The following is a 20,394-nucleotide window of genomic DNA, read 5'->3' as shown; positions in this document are numbered from 1 at the left end:
GGTACAACACTGTGAATTGACGTTTTTTTTCCTTCAACAAACACGTGGTTATGTTTTGCCACGTGGTTGGATTTAGGAAGAAAGAAAAGGGTTTGGTTGTACAATCACACCAGCCTCGCAGGTGAAAGTCAGTGGTTGTTGGACCCATCCACCATCCCTCCCACCCGCTCTACTCGGACATTCGTTGCCTTAACTTTTGTTCTTGTCCCACCGTGTTTCCCACAGCCGGGTGCCGATAAACTATAACGGCTACCAGCTGCATATCATGCCAATGTAAAATGGATGGCTTTTTTCGTCACTGACCAAACACCAGATTTCAACGAGTTCAGAGTGAGGCTGGGTTGGTCTCAGTGTTGCATAATGGTGTATATACGCATATATATACATAATTATGTAATAATGTTACATAATTAAAAAATTGGCTTAAGCAATTGTAACCAAAGTTGGTGCACATGTTTGGAATCTATGTCTGAGCTTTGTTAAGCAGTGTTGCGATACTCTGCCACTAGGGGGCATCACCGCCGGTAACAGGGAACTCGGTGCTCACGGCACAAGGGGAAGCCAAACATCATTTATCAGCACAAACTGTTCACATTGTGATGCCACAAATCTGGTTGAAAATTAGCAAAGTTTCCCTCTGAAGTGAGTGAGTATGCAACTTAACTAAGTAAGTTATTCTAAGTGCTGAGCTCATTCTGTGCTGCTGGTGCAACCCCACCCTCATCATCACAGTCATCCCCGTCAAAATTCACCACCTGTCTGGAGGAGATAAAGGTATGGATGGAGCAAAACTTCCTCCAACTCAACAGCTCCAAAACCGAAGCCATCCTGGTTGGCACCCCTCACCAGACCAAATCATCATCCATAACCAGCATCACCTTTTCTGGCTCCAAAATCCCCCTCTCATCAACAGTCACAAATCTTGGTGTAAAAATGGACCCCCAGCTCACCTTTGAATCCCATATCAACCACCTTTGCAAGACCTCCTTCTACCACCTCCGTAACATTGCCAAACTCTGCCCCATTCTCTCCCTCTCAGATGCCGAAAAGCTGGTTCATGCCTTTATCTCCTCCAGACTGGATTACTGTAACGCAATTCTCATCGGGATTCCTAGCAAGAGCCTGCAGAGGCTTCAGTACATCCAAAACTCTGCAGCTAGGATCCTGATGAGAGTGCGGAAACATGAGCACATCACCCCCATCCTCTACTCACTCCACTGGCTTCCCGTCTCCACCAGGATTGAGTACAAGGTTTCCCTCCTCACACACCAATGTATCCATGGACATGCCCCCCCATACCTCAAAGAACTTCTCAACCCACAAAACACAACACGCTCCCTCCGCTCCACTCACTCAAACCTTCTCCGCATACCCAGAACCAGACTCAGGACCATGGGAGATAAGGCCTTCTGTGCTGCTGCCCCACGTCTATGGAATGCCCTCCCTGACACCTTGAGGGCACCACAATCCACTGACTGTTTTAAAAAAGGTCTTAAGACATTTCTTTTTAGCAAAGCTTTTGGTCCCCCTTAGATGTTTTTGTTTTTAAACCTTTTAAATAACTGCTCATCTTGTTTTTATTCCCTTCCATTCTCTTTTTTATTATTATTATTTGTTATCGTTCCTTGTTTTTAACCTGTAGCACTTTGAGATCTTTTGATGAAAAGGGCATTATAAATAAAATGTATTATTATTATTTTTATTATTGGTGTAGTCCTGATATGATATGTGCTGCACAGAACATGGAACTGCTGCACTGACAAAACAGTTTATAATTTTATCTTAGGGGTGGGCGATATCACCAAAATCTTCTATCACAGTATATACCAGTAATGGTATGTATCACGATACAGTAACTGTAAATTCAATTAAGAAAATAGAAAATAACCACTTTATCACATCTGATTTGACCACCACACTCAGACTCAGAACAGTAAAACTAAAACTCTCTTAATATGGAAGGTTTAAGGTTCCTGAGAAGTTAATAATGTCAAGTGTTACAGGTTTCTGTATTTACAGCTTCACTCTTCACCATGTCTGCCCAAATCATGTTACCTTAGATGGCAGCTATATATTCTGTGTCTTCTCAAGTTCACTGAGAATCCAGCCATGATTTGATTCATAACTTGCCCTGAATAGCTCTTGCAGTAGAAACGGTATTGCTGAATCTCTACTGGTGGACCAGCACATTCCCACACTGACCTTGTCACATATCACCCCTTTCCATGTCAACTTATGATTTGCAAGGTAGCCTGGGTGCATCTGTTGTTGACTTTCTGGGACGTTGTGTCAACTTCTGCTCGTTACATGCATTGTGTGTTTTCAAAATACACTTCAATTTTCACAGGAAATGTACAGTTTGCATATAGTCTCTTTCAAAATAACCACACTATGTTGGTACACCACCGCAAACTGATGTTTAGAAAAAAGAACAGGGTTTTGCTTTACATTCATACAGGAAGTGAACACTGGCCTCTCGGGTGAAAGTCAGTGATTGTCGGACCCATCCACCATCCTTCCCAACTGCCCTACTCAGACTTTCTGAACTTAGGCCTAGTCCACACGAGCACGGGTATTTTTAAAACCAAACTTTTTTGGCCTCCAGTTTGTCAAATCTGCGTCCATACGAGCGGTGTAATAAAAATACCTCTGTCCACATGACACCGCAAATTCCAATATCAAGCAATGTAATACACATGCCAAAGCAGTAGGTGGCGATATAACTCCTAACTGTAAGGCCATTGTAGCCAATCAGAAGGCAATAAAACGTCATTACCAGAAAAACAACAATCTCTGAAATCCCCCCCCCAACTGTGAGCAAAGAGTCGTGGTTTTATAAATACCCGCGTTGGTGTGGACAGCCCATTAGTTATTGTCTAGCCATGTTTCCCTCTGACGCCGTTACACACTTAAAGTACCCAGCTGCGTACAGTATAATGCGGATGTGAAAGAACAGCTTTTTTCATCTGTGTCTGATGCAGTCACTGCCGCAGCGCCTGTATTCAACAACTTTGGAATGTGACCGGGTTGGGTGGGCACACTGAAAATGATGATGTTTATTCCCCATGACTGATGAGGTTCTTCTGAGTGGCAGCATCTCTGAACATGTGTCAGTCTGTGCACTTAAAACTGCTGTATCTGTGCACACTTCATTTTGGTTTTTTTTCTCTTGATGGTTTGGCCCTTTTAATCAATTTTTCCAGGCATGTCCTACTGATAGGACACCCCAGGGTAGACCCAGAAAATGCTGGAGAGATTATCTGGCTTAGGAATATCTCAGAATCCCCCAGGAGAAGCTAGAAAATGTTGCTGGGAAGAGGGATATCAGGACTATCTTGTTGTTTCCTCTAACTAAACTCTTTTGAAGTAACTTAATCCTGATACTCAGTAGGTTCCCACATTGGATAAATACAGCAGCCCCCACCCTCACACACAAATTACACTGGGGGGAGCAGATCTTCTTTTCATCTGCTCAGTCTATCATGACCTTATACACACAAGACACAAAAGTTGTGTATCTTGCATAAATGACTGACACCAGGCTGCAACTAGACACCAGACACTTCTCTACAAAGACATATAGAGTGATTTATAACTGTATTACTGTACACAGGTAGGACCTAAAGGCAATTCAATTGTGGTAACATCAATGGTAATATTCAAACTGCTGTAACTATATTAGATTATCATATTCAAGTGAAAAATAAGTTAGGGTAAAGCTCACTTCAGACCAAAGGTTCACAATGAGACAAAACCATTTTAGAATGTTGCAGAGAAAAGTTGCAACTGTGTGAACTGGCCCTCTGAGCTCAACTGAAGCTGGCTGATGGTGTCACTTGCAACTCAGCTGGTCAAATTGCCAGCAGCTGGTTTTAGAAATTATGGCACATCGCCTGTTTCTACAGCCACCTGGCTTGTAGTGAAGTCTACTGGCTACTGGCCAAGTCAAAATGACCGCAGACAGCGTGTTCACATGAGGACCAGCCTGGCCCGCAAGTGGTCTGCTCTGGCCTGCCTGTCTTGTTTTTTTTTTTTTTTTTTTTTTTTTTAAGGCGCACTCTGCAGCGCAGGTGGCCGTGCCGGCTGGCAGAGAGCCCGCCCGCTGTCAGAAATGATAGGTGCTTGTCAGCATTGGTCACAACAATTGGTCAAAAAGGTTGGTTTTTTTGGTAGATTCAAGACGTGATTAGTTTGTTTCGCTTTCCGCCCGCGCCTGCCCCCAAATCAGTGCGCCTGTAAACTGAAAGCAGCTTGGTTGTAGCGAGTCAGGTGGAGCAGAGAGCAGAGGGTGTGTACATGTGCCTATGTGTGCAGACTGTGCAGTAGGAGCTCTGCAGCTCAGCAGACCGCAAAAAGAGCAAAGGTGGAGCTGAAAAGAGAGATAAAAAAAAGGGCCATTGAGGAGGAGACGGCCAAATGTCATAAACTTACAGATATGTTCAGAGCCCCCCCCCCAGCCCCCAGCAGCAGCTTGACGCTGTCAAATGATGATGCTGCAACAAGTAAGTTAACATAGAAAAGTAAGAAAACTGGTTATTCTCAACATGAGGTCCGGGGAGGATGGGGACCGACCCGAGGCCAGATAAATGATTGATGATAAGCTATAAGAGCCAAATTAACCCATAAGGGTCCATTTGGTTCCATTTTGTACAGAGCAGCGCAGGCTGAAGCAGTTTGGGGACCCCTCTTAAGGATAGGCTCTTATCTGTCTAAGTTCAAAAGTTTTCAATATCTATCTAATGTAACTGAAATAAGAGCAGATAAGTTGAAGTTGCTGCTGACTTATATTTTTACTTGTTTTACTGTTGCATTGAATATGAGTGTTGCCATATTGATTATGATAAGCTGACATCAAAATGATTTGCTGACAAAATAATACAATCATGTACCCATTCATATAGGAGTCCTGGTTTATTGAGGGGCACATTTGGTGAGGGTAGGGAAGAGAAAAGCACTGGACTGGAGGACTATGAGTAGGGTTGCTGTTACAGTTGTGTTTAATAGAGTTGTTGTGTGACTGTCAGTCTGGAATGTGAATGAGCTTTGGTGATTACTTAGCCCATATGTGTGTCCGTGTGCACGTGTGTGAGCATGTAATGTGTGGACTGGGTGGCCTGGGTGGATGTATGACTCCCGGCCTGAATTTTTGTCCCAGTCCGGCCCTGCTTGGCTCACACACACACGCTCATTGACTGATTAATTGGCACTGGTTATTTATATTATTGTGGCATATTTATGATGAATGCAGTTCATCTGATGCTCGCTTTGTTTCTGTTTATCACTGTTTTCATCACTACCACAAATGCAACTGTAGTCACTATCTCACATCACTATCCTCATTCATATTTTAAGAGGTTACAAATTATACTCAGCCACATTATAAGCCCGAAAAGCTGGATATCAGTATGGAAGTAATGTAACTTGTTTGTAATCACCAACATTTTAAATAGTAACTGAAATTTGTAATTACATATTTTTTCTCAGTAACTGTAACTGATTACAATTACATTGATTTTGTAATTTAATTACATGTAACTAGTACCTCGCCAACACTGACTTAAGGTAAGAGGATTTTGAGAGTGTCATTGAGCTAGCTAAGGTTACAGCTCAGCTGAGGTGGATGCCAGTAATGTTTACACTACAAGCGGTCATAAGCACGAACCTCTCGTCCATGAGTAGATGGACGCTTTCTTCTGCATGGTGATATGGTTAGCGGGTGTAGTATGGTAGAAAGAAAATAGTTCCTACATAAATATGCCCACAACAAGGTCTGTAGTGCCATGTAGTTCCATTGCATTGGAGAGAAGGCAGATATTGCAATGGCCAATATGTCCAACACTTGGGAACTCACACCAAAACAATCCTGACTGATAAATAGCACCACAGACAAGAGGAAAAATGTGTGTTTTTGATGTTGGGGTGAAGTGACCCTTTAGGGCAGCTGGACGAACATTGATTATCATTTTAGAAGGCTCTGATTAACAATGTCATTCTGCTGATCTGGTTTCAGACCAGAAAATATGCATCATCTTGAAAGACCATGACAAAAAAATATTTTGCATTTTAAGTTTGGAAAACTTGTTGGTTTCACTCTTTGCAATCCACACAGTTTAATATATTAAGCATCTATTTATTTATGCATTAAGCATTTATTTATTTATTTTTCTATTAAATTGACATCCACATTTCAGGCTCAGTGCTGACTAAAACATGCAGCTCAAATAGGAAAGCTCAAACCTGTTGTATTATTGTGGTCTGGATTTAGCCAGCCAATAAATCAACAATATTAAAGGAGCACTGTATTCTTGACACTTTGACACAACTGCAAGCTAGCCTGGCTGACATTTCTTTGTCAGTGCTGAATGACAGTGATGTTTTCAAGAAACATTGATTGGGATATTTGGAGCAGTCCACTCTGATCACAGTTGTCAGAGGCGAGCAGTGGAGATAGGCCACTGCTGATCTGCTCTGCACTGACAATGTCTCCCTACACTAAGTCCAAAATCAATCTCTAATTGAACGCTCCAACAACAATCCATACTGTCTCTAAACCCAAGTGACCACCCAGCTACATCATTACTTCATCAACATGTGCTTTTCTACAGCTGTCACAGCACACAGCTGGACTGTGGTCAAATGAGACTTTAGTGTTTGGGATATTCCCAAAACCTTCATATTAGGGCTTGAAGTTCTCCAGCACTTTCTCAGAATCCCTTTGCCGGACCATTTTTGATTTGAAAATAGATAATTATATTGAGGTAGTTATATGCCCATGAAAAATATTCTGAAACATATTCTAATGTTTGTATATGTATCTCTACAGCCATTCAAAACACAGATCTTTATATTATATTATATTATATTATATTATATTATATTATATTATATTATATTATGTTATTGAGTGGACCTATAATAAAATATAATAAACCTTTGTTTACACTGTGGCTCTGCAAACTGTCAGCTCAGTAATTAACATGTCCATGCTAAGGTGAGAGACCAGGCCATTTTTAGAGACCAGTCCATAGCAATGACAAAAGTTGTGTTCAGCTACACTAAGCTAACTAGCTGCAAGATGCTTAGTAATGTCATTACCAAACCAGAAATAGAAGATCCTCCAATAACCTACAGGTTTGTTGTTTGGAGCCACTTTGGGCTCTCTGTGAATTATGAGGCGAGAGAGAGTGGTGGATAAAAATCAACGGTATGTTGCGTCACACAACAGGAGGTTACATCAGTGGGAATACTTCAAACATGTCAACTCATTTACACTGATATCACCCCAGTGTGTCAATAGGTGGAACTAGACGAAAACAACGGGGAGCACAAGCTACAAGCTAATGTTGTCCTGACAGGGTTTAGGGCAGCCATTCCCAACTGATTCAGACAGGGCAAATGAAATCACCACAGGGACTTGTAACATTACATTTATAGCTGCGATATGTGACTTGACTTGAGAGAAAATATAGGCTCTACAAATTTTGCTTAATGCATTCAAGCTCCATTACACTACTCCTTCATGAGCCCATTTCAGACAGACCATAATTCCTGCCTTGTACAAAAAAAGCCCAAATTATGATGTTAGTTTTTATTCATGAAAAAGGACATTTTGGCATTTCAGAAACAGAACTGCTTCTGTTGTTTGCATTTGTTTATATCTTAATATTTTTTTCAAGGGGCCATTTTTATTCTATATGCTGCTAAGAAGACACCCCAGAAGAAGCACTCAGGTATAGCTCTGTCATTGTTCAAAGTAAAAAACAAAGCACTATACTTAATGATTTAGTTTTTATACACATTTTGAAAATCAAGAAAAATTTTACATTTTTACTGTGTTGAAAACGTACTGAACCGTGAACTGGACTGTGAATTTTATGAACTGCTACACTACTAGTTTATAACTATTTACAGACTCTGTGGGCTAAAATGCACAAGAAGCCTACTTCGCCTTTACAATGATTTACTACATGTTTGCAATCATTAAAATATGCAATAGTTAAGATCAGATATGATAGAATACTGCAGAGGCCACCAAATTTGGGCTTTAACAGCCCCCCCTAGCTCCTTGTGGAAAGCCTTGCATCTTATATCAGTACAAGGTAAGCTATTGCTAACAGCTTTTTGGAGTGATGATTGTGCATGTAAATGATATGCCAATTTTTTTTCTTTTTGTGAATCCCCTTTCCCTCAGTTTTTTCACCTGGAACAGAAATGCTCCTTTTCCTTAAAGTCCTGTTATATTCAGTAAAGAGTCAAAACTAATCCTATAACATCCTAAATATCCGTGTGTGCATGTTGAAATGTACCACATGTGTTGTTTGCAGAAAAGTGGGATGTCAACATTTTCTTCTGGCATCGGAGCTGTTAAATGCATTCCAAATTTGATAGCATCATGTGATAACTGAATATTTATGCATATGATGACAATTTACCCAAATGCTGGCAATATAGATCTGGATTCCAGCTGTTAAATTCTCATTATATGTATGTTAAGTTTTCTGTGGAGTAAAACACATTTAATGTTTCCATATAAATTTCTATTTGAAGTTTTAATTCCTTCTGAACTCATCTTAATAGAGGCATTATTTTTTTTCTTATGTTGCACAGGAAACCAAACGGCCCAGTCTGCCATCGCTCAACATGGAGTGTAATACATTTGATTTGAAACTTTACTGAAAATGATCTGAAATTACAGCAATTCTGGATTATTCTTGTTTAAACAATATAGATGATGTCATAGAATGGAAAATAAACTGCACTAAAAAATCTGTTTTTCCTAATTCCAAGTCTACTGCATTGTAAGTCAAGGACAGCCAGGTGAGGGCATAAAACAAATGTATCTGCACACATGTAAAACATTGTGTGCAGCAGCACCAGGAATTCCAAACAACAAAAACATGGCACGCTAGCCTTGTGCTCCTAAAATAGACAGTCATTGTAAGTGGCAGTGCCTTTTATTCTCTGCTGGGTGGTTAACTTCCTCATATTATGGAAGGGTCTAAACACAGATCTATTTCCCCGACAAAACCAGAGACTGCCAGCAGAATCCTCACTTTGGGAAAACACACCATCACACAACAAAAGCAGATAACTCATCAGATTGTGAGGAGGTCTGTGAATGTCAGGGTGTTGCAGTGCATATATTTGTTCTCATCTAATTCCAGCAGATCACAAAGATTTAAAAATATATTAATGGCCTTCCCTAACCCCTAACCCTAACCTGTCTATGGAACGGAATAGAAGGCTATGGAATGCACATTTCATGACAAAGGTAATGGTATCTTATGAAACTAGACATCCTAAGGCATCCACTGGTAAAAACAAAGTTGGTGTGGCTTGTGGGGTGGGGGCTACATAAAGCTACAGTTAGGCTAAGTTTTGTAGAGGGAACAACTAGCATGGCCATTTTCAAAGGGTCCCATGAACTCTCACCTCAAGATATCTTAATAAAAATGGGTTCTATGGGTACCCATGAGTCTCCCCTGAATTTGAGAAGGCTTGTTCCCAGTAAGAGTTTTGTTCTTTACGGTCAAAGTACTGCTTCAAATTAAAGCTGTATGTGTATCTTTATGAGGAAAAAGAACAACCATCCAATTTGAAGACCAATGAACTGCCTAACATACAGATCCATAACACATTTACACAGGATAGTTTTGGAACTCAAATGTTAACTGTACCGGTATTAGTCTATTCACATCAGACAATGGGAAACATTGAATGTAAAACAAGAAAACATAGTATATCAGTGTGTGATTCCTTAACTCTCCTTTACTGACAGAGTTTTCAACTAACCTATATACTTCAATAGCATAATCGAATTCCTGAAATTCAGTTATAGCTTTTAGTTTTGGTGTGCCACCCCAAGATTTTTAGTGGTCCCATCTGGAGACCCCTATGAAAAATTTCTGAGGGGGCCACTGGGTGACATGCGTGTGCACTGTAGTCATGTGCCTTTGTTTGGCCCCTTACAGATGGACTGTGCACATACAATGGTTTTGCTGGGTTTTTTTTAAAAAAATATCGAAGACTTATTTTCATTTAACTTTGTCCATCATTCCTATCAGTTTAAGATTTTACTCAGCAGATTTATTGCTGATGTATAGTATGGGGTCACGAGACACTTGGAAGCTTTACAACTGAGTGCACTGTTTTCTGTGTATAGAATTAATTCAGCAGGACTATTTGTACAAACAGATTTTTTTTATTGGTTTTTCAGAGTCAAAGCTGAGCCTTCCACAGAATTTTACCCACTAATGGGCCTTGGGACTTGTTTATGATAAAAAAGTAAAATCACAAGTGATCTCTGATGTGAACAAGGGTTGTTATTATTAGTTACTGATGTCTAAAATGTATCAAAGAATTTTAGTTACTCTGAAACAGTCAGTACGTTTACATGACAGAAAAAAAAATTGATTTATTGGGTTAATCCAACTACAACTGGACTTTTAAAATACATGTAAATGTTAGTCCGACTGAAATCATACTAAATCAAATTTGTCAAAGTCAGACTAACACACCCAGGTAATGTGATTGGAGTCAAATTCTTCCTGCATGTATACAATCAATCAGATCCAAACTGGCCTAAGTGCTCTGTGCATGCTCCACAGTTTCCGCCCTGCTTCAACCCAGAAGTCAAATAGCATTAAATGTGTAACAGACGAAGAGACCCGTAACAACATGGTGAAATCTACATCCAGAATCGTACGTTTTTGGACAGACGAGGAAACACAGTTCATGCTGTGTCAGCTAAAAGAGTTATATATTTGAAAAGGCATGGATGGGAGGAACACAAAATGGTGGCCTGTTCAAAAATGTGGCTAAACAGCTGCACGACACTGGATTTAAAAGGATGCCTGAGCAAATCCATGTTCGGTGGAAGCACCTAAAAGAGGCCCGATCAATAAAGCGATTCCCCTACCGTACTTGTGTACTGGGACAAGAACAGTCATCTGATCACTGTGCATGTACACCTAGTGACTGTGACTGGAAAACAAAACATTTTCAACTTTTGGAAACACTGGAGTCCATGGGCATGTAATGTGGTAAATTGTCATTAACTGATTGATTGAAGGACATATTAGAGAATGCTGGGAAAAAAGCACTAAAGTGGAAATCACTTACCTCGTTTCTGCATGAAACTGAAAAGGTCATCAAGAAACTCTTTGCGTTTTTCATCATCATCCAGTTCATATAACTGAAAAAGAAAGAAAAAAATCAATTACTAATGTCTTCAACATTTTCACCAACGAAAATCAAGAACATGTTTGATCAGGGTTACAGTAGGTGAGGAAGCCTTTGAGTCTCCTGAATACTGGGGTTGTTTAGTATTATGGCCAACACAGACGAGGACAATGAGTTCCTTAAAGACAATCCCTGAGTAACCTTGAGCACAGTGAGTGTATCACACAGCAGCTACTGATCAGCAACACAGATAACCTGGTACACACACCTTCAACACAAAGACAGACAGTGCCATGCTGGTGCTAGAACAATATCAGGAAAATGTTTTTTAGCCCTGAATAGCTTTTTCACATCTGGGCGCCTTAGAGAGGTATGTTTTTGTCAGCTCTAAACAAATGCCCATCAGCCTTTATATTTAACCCCTTCAAAAAGTTGTGCAGACACAATCACTGAGCACAAACACACAATATAGTAACATTAATTAATTTAAAGTCCTGTGCAAGGTTGTTTTAATATTTCCTCCACCTCTCTTTATATACATAGGGAGCAAAATAAATGCCTTCATGATAGAATGAAATCAAAGCAACACTATTAAAAACTACAACTTCAAAAATGACACTTACGGTGTTACCAACAACTGATCGCAACAGACTAACTTATATTTCTGTTGTGATGGAGATTTCAATCTGTAAATGAGTCTGTTCATGTGCCTGCATTGATTAAATTTCAAAGAAAAAAGTGAATTCCAGCACACACTTATCACCTCTGCATTAATGTTTTAAAAAGTGTCGGCCACTTTTTAAATAAATCAATAAAAAGGTGATCAGTTTGTGCAGGAATTCACTTCTTTAAAATTTGTTATTCAAGGGATTTGATTCCTTGCATCACAATGGAAATAAAGCAAGTGCATGTTGCTTTCCACTCTTTCACTCTTAAACCAAATTAACTGCAAAGGTGGAATTCACACCTGCCATTTCATGTCAAATTTCTCCAACATTGCACTGTGCTGCTTGATCAGAAAAAAACAGAACATCAACAAAAATGACACTGCCACTGTATTTTTACTACTTTTTCCACAGTTTTAAGTGTTCTGCACTGTACTGGGGCTGCGCAATTAATCGAAAAACCAACATTCACAACCTCTAACGGATGTAATCTTGCCTATGTCAGTAAAGTGTAAACACTGTGGAAAAAAACGTTTCAGCGACCAAAAGTAATACTACCAATTGGTTTCAGCACTTGGAGCACAATCGTGTTACCAGATATGAACAGTACATGGCTCAAAAAAACAAGAAAGAGACTGATAAGCACCCAGCAATGAGTGCCTCCACAAAGCAGCTCTTGATAACACACACTATAACAAGCTTTAATAGTTGAGCATTTTTAGAGTATAAACCTTGCCAGTGAACTACGAGGGGGAAAAAAAAAAAAAAATCATTCATTAATCGTAATCGAGGTAAAATGTTCAATTAATGGTGATGTTGATTTGAGGTCATATTGCCCAGCCCTAGCACTGATGTAAAGAAGAAAGTAGTTTAACCTCCTGAGACCCTACCTACCTACCTGAGAACCTTCTTCTAGGAGGACATTACATTTTGGGTTTGCTATACTTTATACTTAATTTTGCTTAACTTTGACCTGTGGTCCTCATTTGTGGACACTTTTTTGTGACATCTAGTGGTAGAAAGAGCACAGTGTGCTGATCTATGTAAAAACAAGATGGCGGCTAACTCTGCCAAAACCATCTACAGCTAATTGCAACACAAAAGTGGACAAGGTATAAAATCTGATCAAATGTTATGGTTGAGACTTGTTTACTTATGCTGAATAACATCTGCAGTTTGATATATCATACAAATTTGACCAATTTTAGCAATAGTAACAAGGTAAGACAAGGACATAACAACTTAATTATTGTATTATTGCAGCATTTCACACAGGCCAATTAGGTGTGACAGACTGTTCCTACAGACAAAAGGGACATTCCTATCATAGAATATAGAGCAATTTTGGTTTTAAACAACCATGTCTAGACATTGAAAATAACAGTTTTAGATTTGAATAGCAACCCCTAACTCATAGTGTCACAAAACTGTGACATTTTGTAAATTTGTAATTTTGCTTTTGCACAACAATGTTCAGGCATTGAAAGTTTTATAGTTTCATGTAATACATATTTTTCTTATACTTGTATACTTTATTACACACAAGTAACCAAGTGGCAAATGACCTGACATTGATAACAACGAATAAGCTGGAATCCCGGCACCCTGAACCCAATTGCCAAGGCTAAGTGACAAAGTACCCTCTAAAAGTCTGCTAGGTGATGGGAATGCAGTACTATGTACTATCCCCACTAGGACCATGACTGAGACGAATCAGTTGATAAACACCACAGCAACAGTGATCCTAGAGAAGCTTGGCAACAAGATGAACACTATGAGCCACAAAGAGCATTACCCTGCATGGAAAAGGAGGCTGTAGGCCAAGATCAAGGCGACACTGAGAGAGGTTAGTCAGCTCTCTACAGAAAGGTGTGGGGAAAAAAGGGATACCAAGAAAGTACAACTGTCTATACCTGAGGCACTGGAGACTGCCAAGCAAAGGCTCACAGCTCTGGCAACCTGCCTAAAAAGATAGACAAGAGAAGAAGAAGCCAGGGGAATAAATAGGATGTTCTCCACCAAGCCATCCAAAGTTTACTCTCAGTGGCAGGGTAACAACATGAGAATAGATCCACCCAGGGCTGAAATGGAACAATACTGGAAGAGCATATGGGAGAAAGAGGCATCACCTGATACCAATGCTAAGTGGCTAGTGGATCTAAGAGCAGACCACTGCAATCTTCCAGAACAAGAGCCAATTACCATTGCAACAGCAGACATCCAAGAAAGAGTATCAGGTATGAAGAGCTGGACAGCACCAGGCCCTGACATGATCCACACCTAAAGAGAGGCTAAAGAAACTAACTGCACTCCATGAACACCTGGCAGCACAAATGAACCAGCTGCTGATGGATGGGACCCATCCAGAGCATTTGAGCCAGGGACAGATAATCCTGATCATAAAGGATCACCCAGAAGGGCGTGGTTCCATCCAACAAACGGACAATAAGTTGCCTCTGTACAACATGTAAGCTCCTGTCACGCATAATAGCAGTTAAGATGAATAGGCACATGGCCCAATACACGAGCAAGGCCCAGAAAGGAATTGGTAGTAACACCAGGGGAGCCAAGCACCAGCCACTAGTGAATAGCGCAGTTGCCCAAGGCTGAAAGACCAGGCAGACCAACCTGTGCACTGCCTGGATCGACTACAAGAAAGCCTACAACTCAGTGAAATACACATGAATGCTAGAATGCTTGGAAATGTTCAACATCAACAGGACACACTAAGAGCCTTCATCAAGAACTCAGTGGGACTGTGGAAAATGACTCCTGAAGCCAACTCAAAGCCAATTGCACAAGGCCGGACCCCCTCAGCCAACTCAACACAAAGAGTGGCTACAGATACCAGTTCCAAAGTGGAGCAACTATCAGTCACCTCCTCTACACTGATGACATCAAGCTGTGTGCCAGAAATGAGTGAGACATCGACTGATCCACCTCATCAGGATCTACAGCAATGACATCGGAATGTTATCTGGACTACATAAGTGTGGCCGGATGGTGTCAAGGAGAGTGAAGATGTTCATAACAAAGGGGGTTGAAGTACCAGAAGGCAACATTACAGATGTTCAGGACAGCTGCAAATACCTTGGGGTCCCACAGGCATATGGGAACCATGAGGAGGCCACAAGGAGGTCAGCCACAGCCAAATATCTACAAAGAGTAAGTAAGTAAGTAAGTAAAGGCTAGCTGAATGGAAGGAACAAGGTCCGAGCCATCAACACGTACGCCCTGCCAGTCATCAGATACCCCACTGGTAAAATAAGCTGGCCAAATTAGAGGCCACTGATATCAAGACAAGGATGCTTCTCACAGTGCATGGAGGGTTTCATCCCAAGGCCAGCACCCTAAGACTGTACAATCAGTGAAGTCAGGGAGGCCAAGTACTGGTGAGCATTAGAGCCAATGTCCAGAACAAAACAACCAAGACCCAGGAATAGATCAGGAAGATGGCCCAATGATGAGCTGCTAAGTGAATACCTCAGGCAGCAGAATCCTGAGAATGCAGAAGAGGAGCATGAACCATCATGGAAGTACAAGCCCCTGCACAGCATGTACCACCGACAGATTGAAGAAGTGGTCAACATCAAGAAATCCTACCACTGGCTGGAAAAGGCTGGACTGAAAAACAGCACAGTAGCACTAATTATGGCAGAACAAGAACAGGCACTCAGTACTAGATCAATAGAAGCAGGGGTATACCACACCAGACAGGACCCCAGGTGCAGGCTGTGCAAAGATGCCCCTGAGGCAGTCCAGCACATAATAAGAGGGTGTAAGATGCAGGCAGAGAGAGCGTACATGGAACGCCATAACCAACTGGCTGGCATAGTGTACAGGAACATCTGCATTGAGTTTGAGCTGGAAGTCCCAAGGTCAGAATGACACCTCCTAAGGTGGTTAAGAATGACCAAGCTAAGATCATGCGGGACTTCCTGTTCCAGACTGACAAACTGCTGATGGCTAACCAACCGTGTTGATCGACAAACAACAGAAGAAGGCAGTGGTGATAGATGTAGCAATCCTGAGCAACAGCAACATCAAGAAGAAGGAACACCAGAAGCTCGAAAAATACCAAGGGCTGAAAGAGGAGCTAGAAAAGATGTGGGGAGTGAAGGCAACAGTTGTGCCAGTGGTAATCGGAACACTCAGGGCTGTGACTCCCAAACTGGGAAAGTGGCTCCAGCAGATTCAAGGTACAACATCTGAGGTGTCTGTCCAGAAGAGTGTGGTCCTAGGAGCAGCTAAGATACTGCACAGAACCTTCAAACTCCCAGGCCTCTGGTAGAGGACGACACACCACCACCCCCATGGAGGGTGAGAGAGGGGGATTTTATATATATATGTATATATACATACATACATTTCTGTTTTCTGCTGTTGTTATTTTGTCAATTATTTCCCTTTTCTCGCCTTCATCACCACCTGTCCATGTCCATAGGTGCTGTAATTTTTACCATTATAATTATGTACTTATAATGCAATATGTCATTGTTGAAAATGAAACATTTATTGACAAACTGGTAAAGATCTTTTTGTCATTTACTATCTTAACTTTCAGTTGTTGAGCTCTTTTGGCCTCTGTATAGTCATATTTTCTTTTTATTCCTTGTACAGCTTGTTCTATAAAAGGCCATATAAAGACTGAGAATGCAAACCTATAATATCTCAGCAGGGTATCGCCTTGTGTCTGTCATTCCTGTGGCCCTCTGTATATTTTAGAAGCACTAGTTTCCTTATTGGCATATCCATTATGCTCCTCATCCTGCCCTATTCACTGGGGCAGCGGCAGTGTCAAAGAGGCTTTTAAATGGGCCTCTCCAGCCAGATACAGCTGATGGAAATATGTTAGTGGCAATGTTCACTTTCAGTAAGGCCCAGAGCTACGTTAACAGGCCCACTTAATCAATACTGGAAGACAGAGGGATGACCTTTGGAATCAGTGGGGCCCTGTGGACGAGGCCCCAGAGATAATAACTGATCATTTAGAAGTGTATTAGCTGTCACCAATATTAAAGGACCAGAGCAGGTCAGCACTCAGGAGGAAACCATAGGGGGGTGGGGGTTTGTTAAGGGGAGGGTTCCGGAGGTAGGAGGTGGTGTGTATGTGTGTGTTGGTGTTGTATGTTGGGTGAGGGGGTGATTGGTGGGGGGGGGGGGTGGTTGGGGATATGAGTGTATTGTGAGTGCTGCACTGCAGGCAGTCCATGGTGAAGGGAATATCGAAAGGTAAAGGAACAGCAAGCCATTGCAAAAATGTTAAGTGCACAAATGCACAGCGGATGACAATGCTGCAGGATCAATTGTGAGGCCCATGGAGTGCAAAGGCATATATGCAGAAACAATGATGAGCATGTGCCTCCTACAGGCAATAACACACGTATGTTAAAGGGACAAGTCAAATACACATATTTTTCCTCTTACCTGTAGTGCTATTTATAAGTCTAGAATCTTTTGGTGTGAGTTGCCAAGGGTTGGAGATATCAGCCATAGAGATGTCTGTCTCCCTCCAATATAATGGAACTAGATGACACTCAGCTTGTGGTGCTCAAAGTGCCAAAAATAGGCTTGAAAAACTCAACAGCAATGTCTCTTTCCAGAAATCATGACCTGTGACTCAAGATAATCCATAGACCTTGTTATGCAATTTCACATAAGAACTATTTTCTGCTTTCTTTCTACCAAACTACACCCACCAAGCCGACACTGCTCAGAAGGAAGTTAGTGCTCAGTGGTGCTAGGGGAGCTACCAGTAGATGCATGCTTCCCTCTATGTTGTGATAAGGTTGGTGGGTGTCATTTGGTTGAAAGAAAAAAGTTTCTCCATGAAACTGCCCACAACAAGGTCTTATCTTGAGTAACTGGGTCATGATGTCTGGACAGAGATGTCATTGTTGAGTTTTTCAGATGTACATGTTTGCCTCTTTGAGCACCACAAGCTGAGTGCCATCTTATTCCATTATACTGGAGAGAAGGCAGACATTTCTGCGGCCAACAGTGTTGTAACATAATGAAGTAAAAATACTTTGTTACAGAACTTGAGTAGTTTTTGGGAGTATCTACACACAACTTGAGCTTCTATATTTTTGTCAACTTTCAGTTATTCTCCACTAAATTTCCTAAACAGAATGTATACTTTTCCTCACCTAAACATCTTTGTTACTTTTTACAAAATAGGGAAGGAAAGAAGGAGGGTCAGACAGATGAATGAAGGAATGAGAAGGAAGGAAAAACTTGATTTTGTTATTTTAATCCTTTATGTTGATAAAAAAAACTTGTTTTTCTTCAAGTGTAATTCTACTTTCAAAACTAACATACATTTAATATCATAAAATTACTTATGTCCAGTCAATATCAGATACTTTACAACTTTTACCCAAGTAATATTCTAAAAGGTTACTTAAACTTCTACTAAAGTCATTTTCTGCTAAGATATCTGTACTTTTACTCAAGTGTGGCTTTCAGGTACTTCAGCATCTTCAACACTTGGCAATTCATATCAAATCAATCAAGACTGATAAATCGAGCTACAGGTAAGAGGAAAAGTATGCATTTATGATTTTAGGATGAACTGTCTCTTTCATTTTTATAACTGAAACTGTTAATTCTTCAAAGATGTCAACATGTGCACAGCTTCATTTGTCAAGTTTTCCTGCAGCTGGCTTAGAGGCAAGGAGAAAGGAGTTAAGTTGGAGAGAAAAGTCACCGTGCAGCATTCCTGTCTGTTTGAACGCTACTTTGTTTTTGTTTTCCCCATCACTGTGTGAAGTAAATGAACAGACAGACAGGCTGAGGCAGGCTGAAGGACACTGGGTTCAGCTGAACCTGGAGGCTTTCAGGCTACTCTCAGGCTGTCAGTCACCAGGGTCAGCTGAGGGAAGCCTGCTGACATTGAATTTGGAAATGCCCCCTGGCCTTTCTCCTTTACCGGAACTATTCATGTAACTCAGACAGTACGCTCACTGTGAATACATATGTAGTTGCTTTAGTTATTTTCAGACTTATTTCTCGTTTATTTGTATTTTTAAATGGTTGTTCAATACTGATGATTAAACACTTGAAAACATTTAAAAGAACTGAAGCAATCATTTGGAACAGATGGACAGAACATTACTGAAATTCTATGTAAATGTCCTGAACAAATATTTTAATGAGCGCAAGTTGTATATTTCACATAACTATATTCTACTCAGTGTAAGACACATTACTAACAAAGAGTGAGATGCATAGTAGCAACAATATGCAAAAATAGGAGGTTTCTGTGAAAGTCATGAGATACATGAGCTTTCACAGAAATACAGGACAAAATACGGCCACAATTTCTTAACACCGCCTTACATACCAAAACTCTTTGGTTACGTTTAGGGGAAAAACAAATTCTTGGTTAGGTCAAGAAAGTTGAGTGGTTTCAATTAAAATAAGTTTTTGTATTTGCTTCACGTATTTACATAGGTAATGTACTTACATCTGCATCTGATTCCCCTTTCTAAAACTAGAAAAGTTTGGGACCAGGCTGCCTTTTTTTTCCGGCTTGACATGTCGGTCAGCTCTATATTGCATGTTTTGTTGCTCTAATTTGTTGAATCCAGTCACATCCAGACCCATTTTGGTCTGCACCCACTGGTAACGCTACCTGGAAATTGAAAATGAACTGAGAAGTAGGGTCGCAACAGTATGAGATTTTCACAGTACGATAACTGTCTCAGAGAGTATTGCTGTTTTGCGGTATCACAGTATAACAGAATGATTATTATTATTATCTGTCAGAATGACCCTTAAAGGACTGAAAACTGAAGGGCTTTTTTGGTTGAACAAATGTGTTTATGACTACAATTGAAACTTTATACTACTTCTTAAATGAAAATAATAAAAAGTCCCCCTTTTGAAAATACCTCAAATAAAGGCAAGATTTGTTGCCCAATTGCTTTTTTTGTACAATATCGTAGATAAGCAAATGTTCAGGGTATGATAACTGTCAATTTTCATATCTATATACCTTGAAGCCAGTATACTGCTGCAACCCCACTGAGAAGTCCCAGACTTTCCTGTTGCCTGGCTACCCAACCTCTGCATGCAGACATTGTCCTCAAGCCCATTTTATACTGCCTGTTAGAGGCAAGAATATCAAGCCGTTATGCTGTCTCACAGTTCTTGTAAAAGGTACAATCGCTGAATGGAGGACTGAGTTGTCTCGCTTTTAAGACGGCATCAGAGGTAGTAACAGTGCCAAATCAAAGGGATAGCTGGAAGGATGAGGTCATGGACAGGAAGGGTGTGACAATTTGACGTAAAAAGCAGCTAACTAATAAAAGAAGAACAGCAGCCGAAAATGCCAACAATGCCGATACCGATACCAATCCGATCCAAGCGCGTATTATACATATTCACTTATTTTGTTGTCAGTCATGTTAGAAAAGGTTTGATCAAGCGATATTACTCTAACAAGAACAACTACTTAATCGGGTTAGTTAGAATGATCCACAACAGTTGGTATGAGAAACTGACCTGTTTATTGTTAACAGGGTTAAATAAACAAACTTTAAAT

The 20,394-nt window shown here is 40.6% G+C and overlaps 1 protein-coding gene and 2 pseudogenes across 1 annotated transcript in view; 2 read left to right on the top strand and 1 right to left on the bottom strand.

The window, feature by feature from the left end:
- Nucleotides 1-20,394, bottom strand: part of arid3c (AT rich interactive domain 3C (BRIGHT-like)) — a 124,297-nt gene that overhangs the window by 30,026 nt on the left and 73,877 nt on the right. The window contains exon 3 of the mRNA XM_033619158.2: nucleotides 11,122-11,194. Within this exon, the coding sequence (XP_033475049.1) occupies nucleotides 11,122-11,194 (73 nt within the window). The remainder of the gene's footprint in view (nucleotides 1-11,121; nucleotides 11,195-20,394) is intronic.
- Nucleotides 13,462-14,456, top strand: LOC144464329 (uncharacterized; annotated as a pseudogene).
- LOC144464328 (uncharacterized) lies at nucleotides 15,255-16,137 on the top strand (annotated as a pseudogene).

This window comes from Epinephelus lanceolatus, chromosome 9 (assembly GCF_041903045.1).
Source record: "Epinephelus lanceolatus isolate andai-2023 chromosome 9, ASM4190304v1, whole genome shotgun sequence".
Taxonomy (NCBI): Eukaryota; Metazoa; Chordata; class Actinopteri; order Perciformes; family Serranidae; genus Epinephelus; species Epinephelus lanceolatus.
This window is presented reverse-complemented; position numbering and strand designations above follow the sequence as displayed.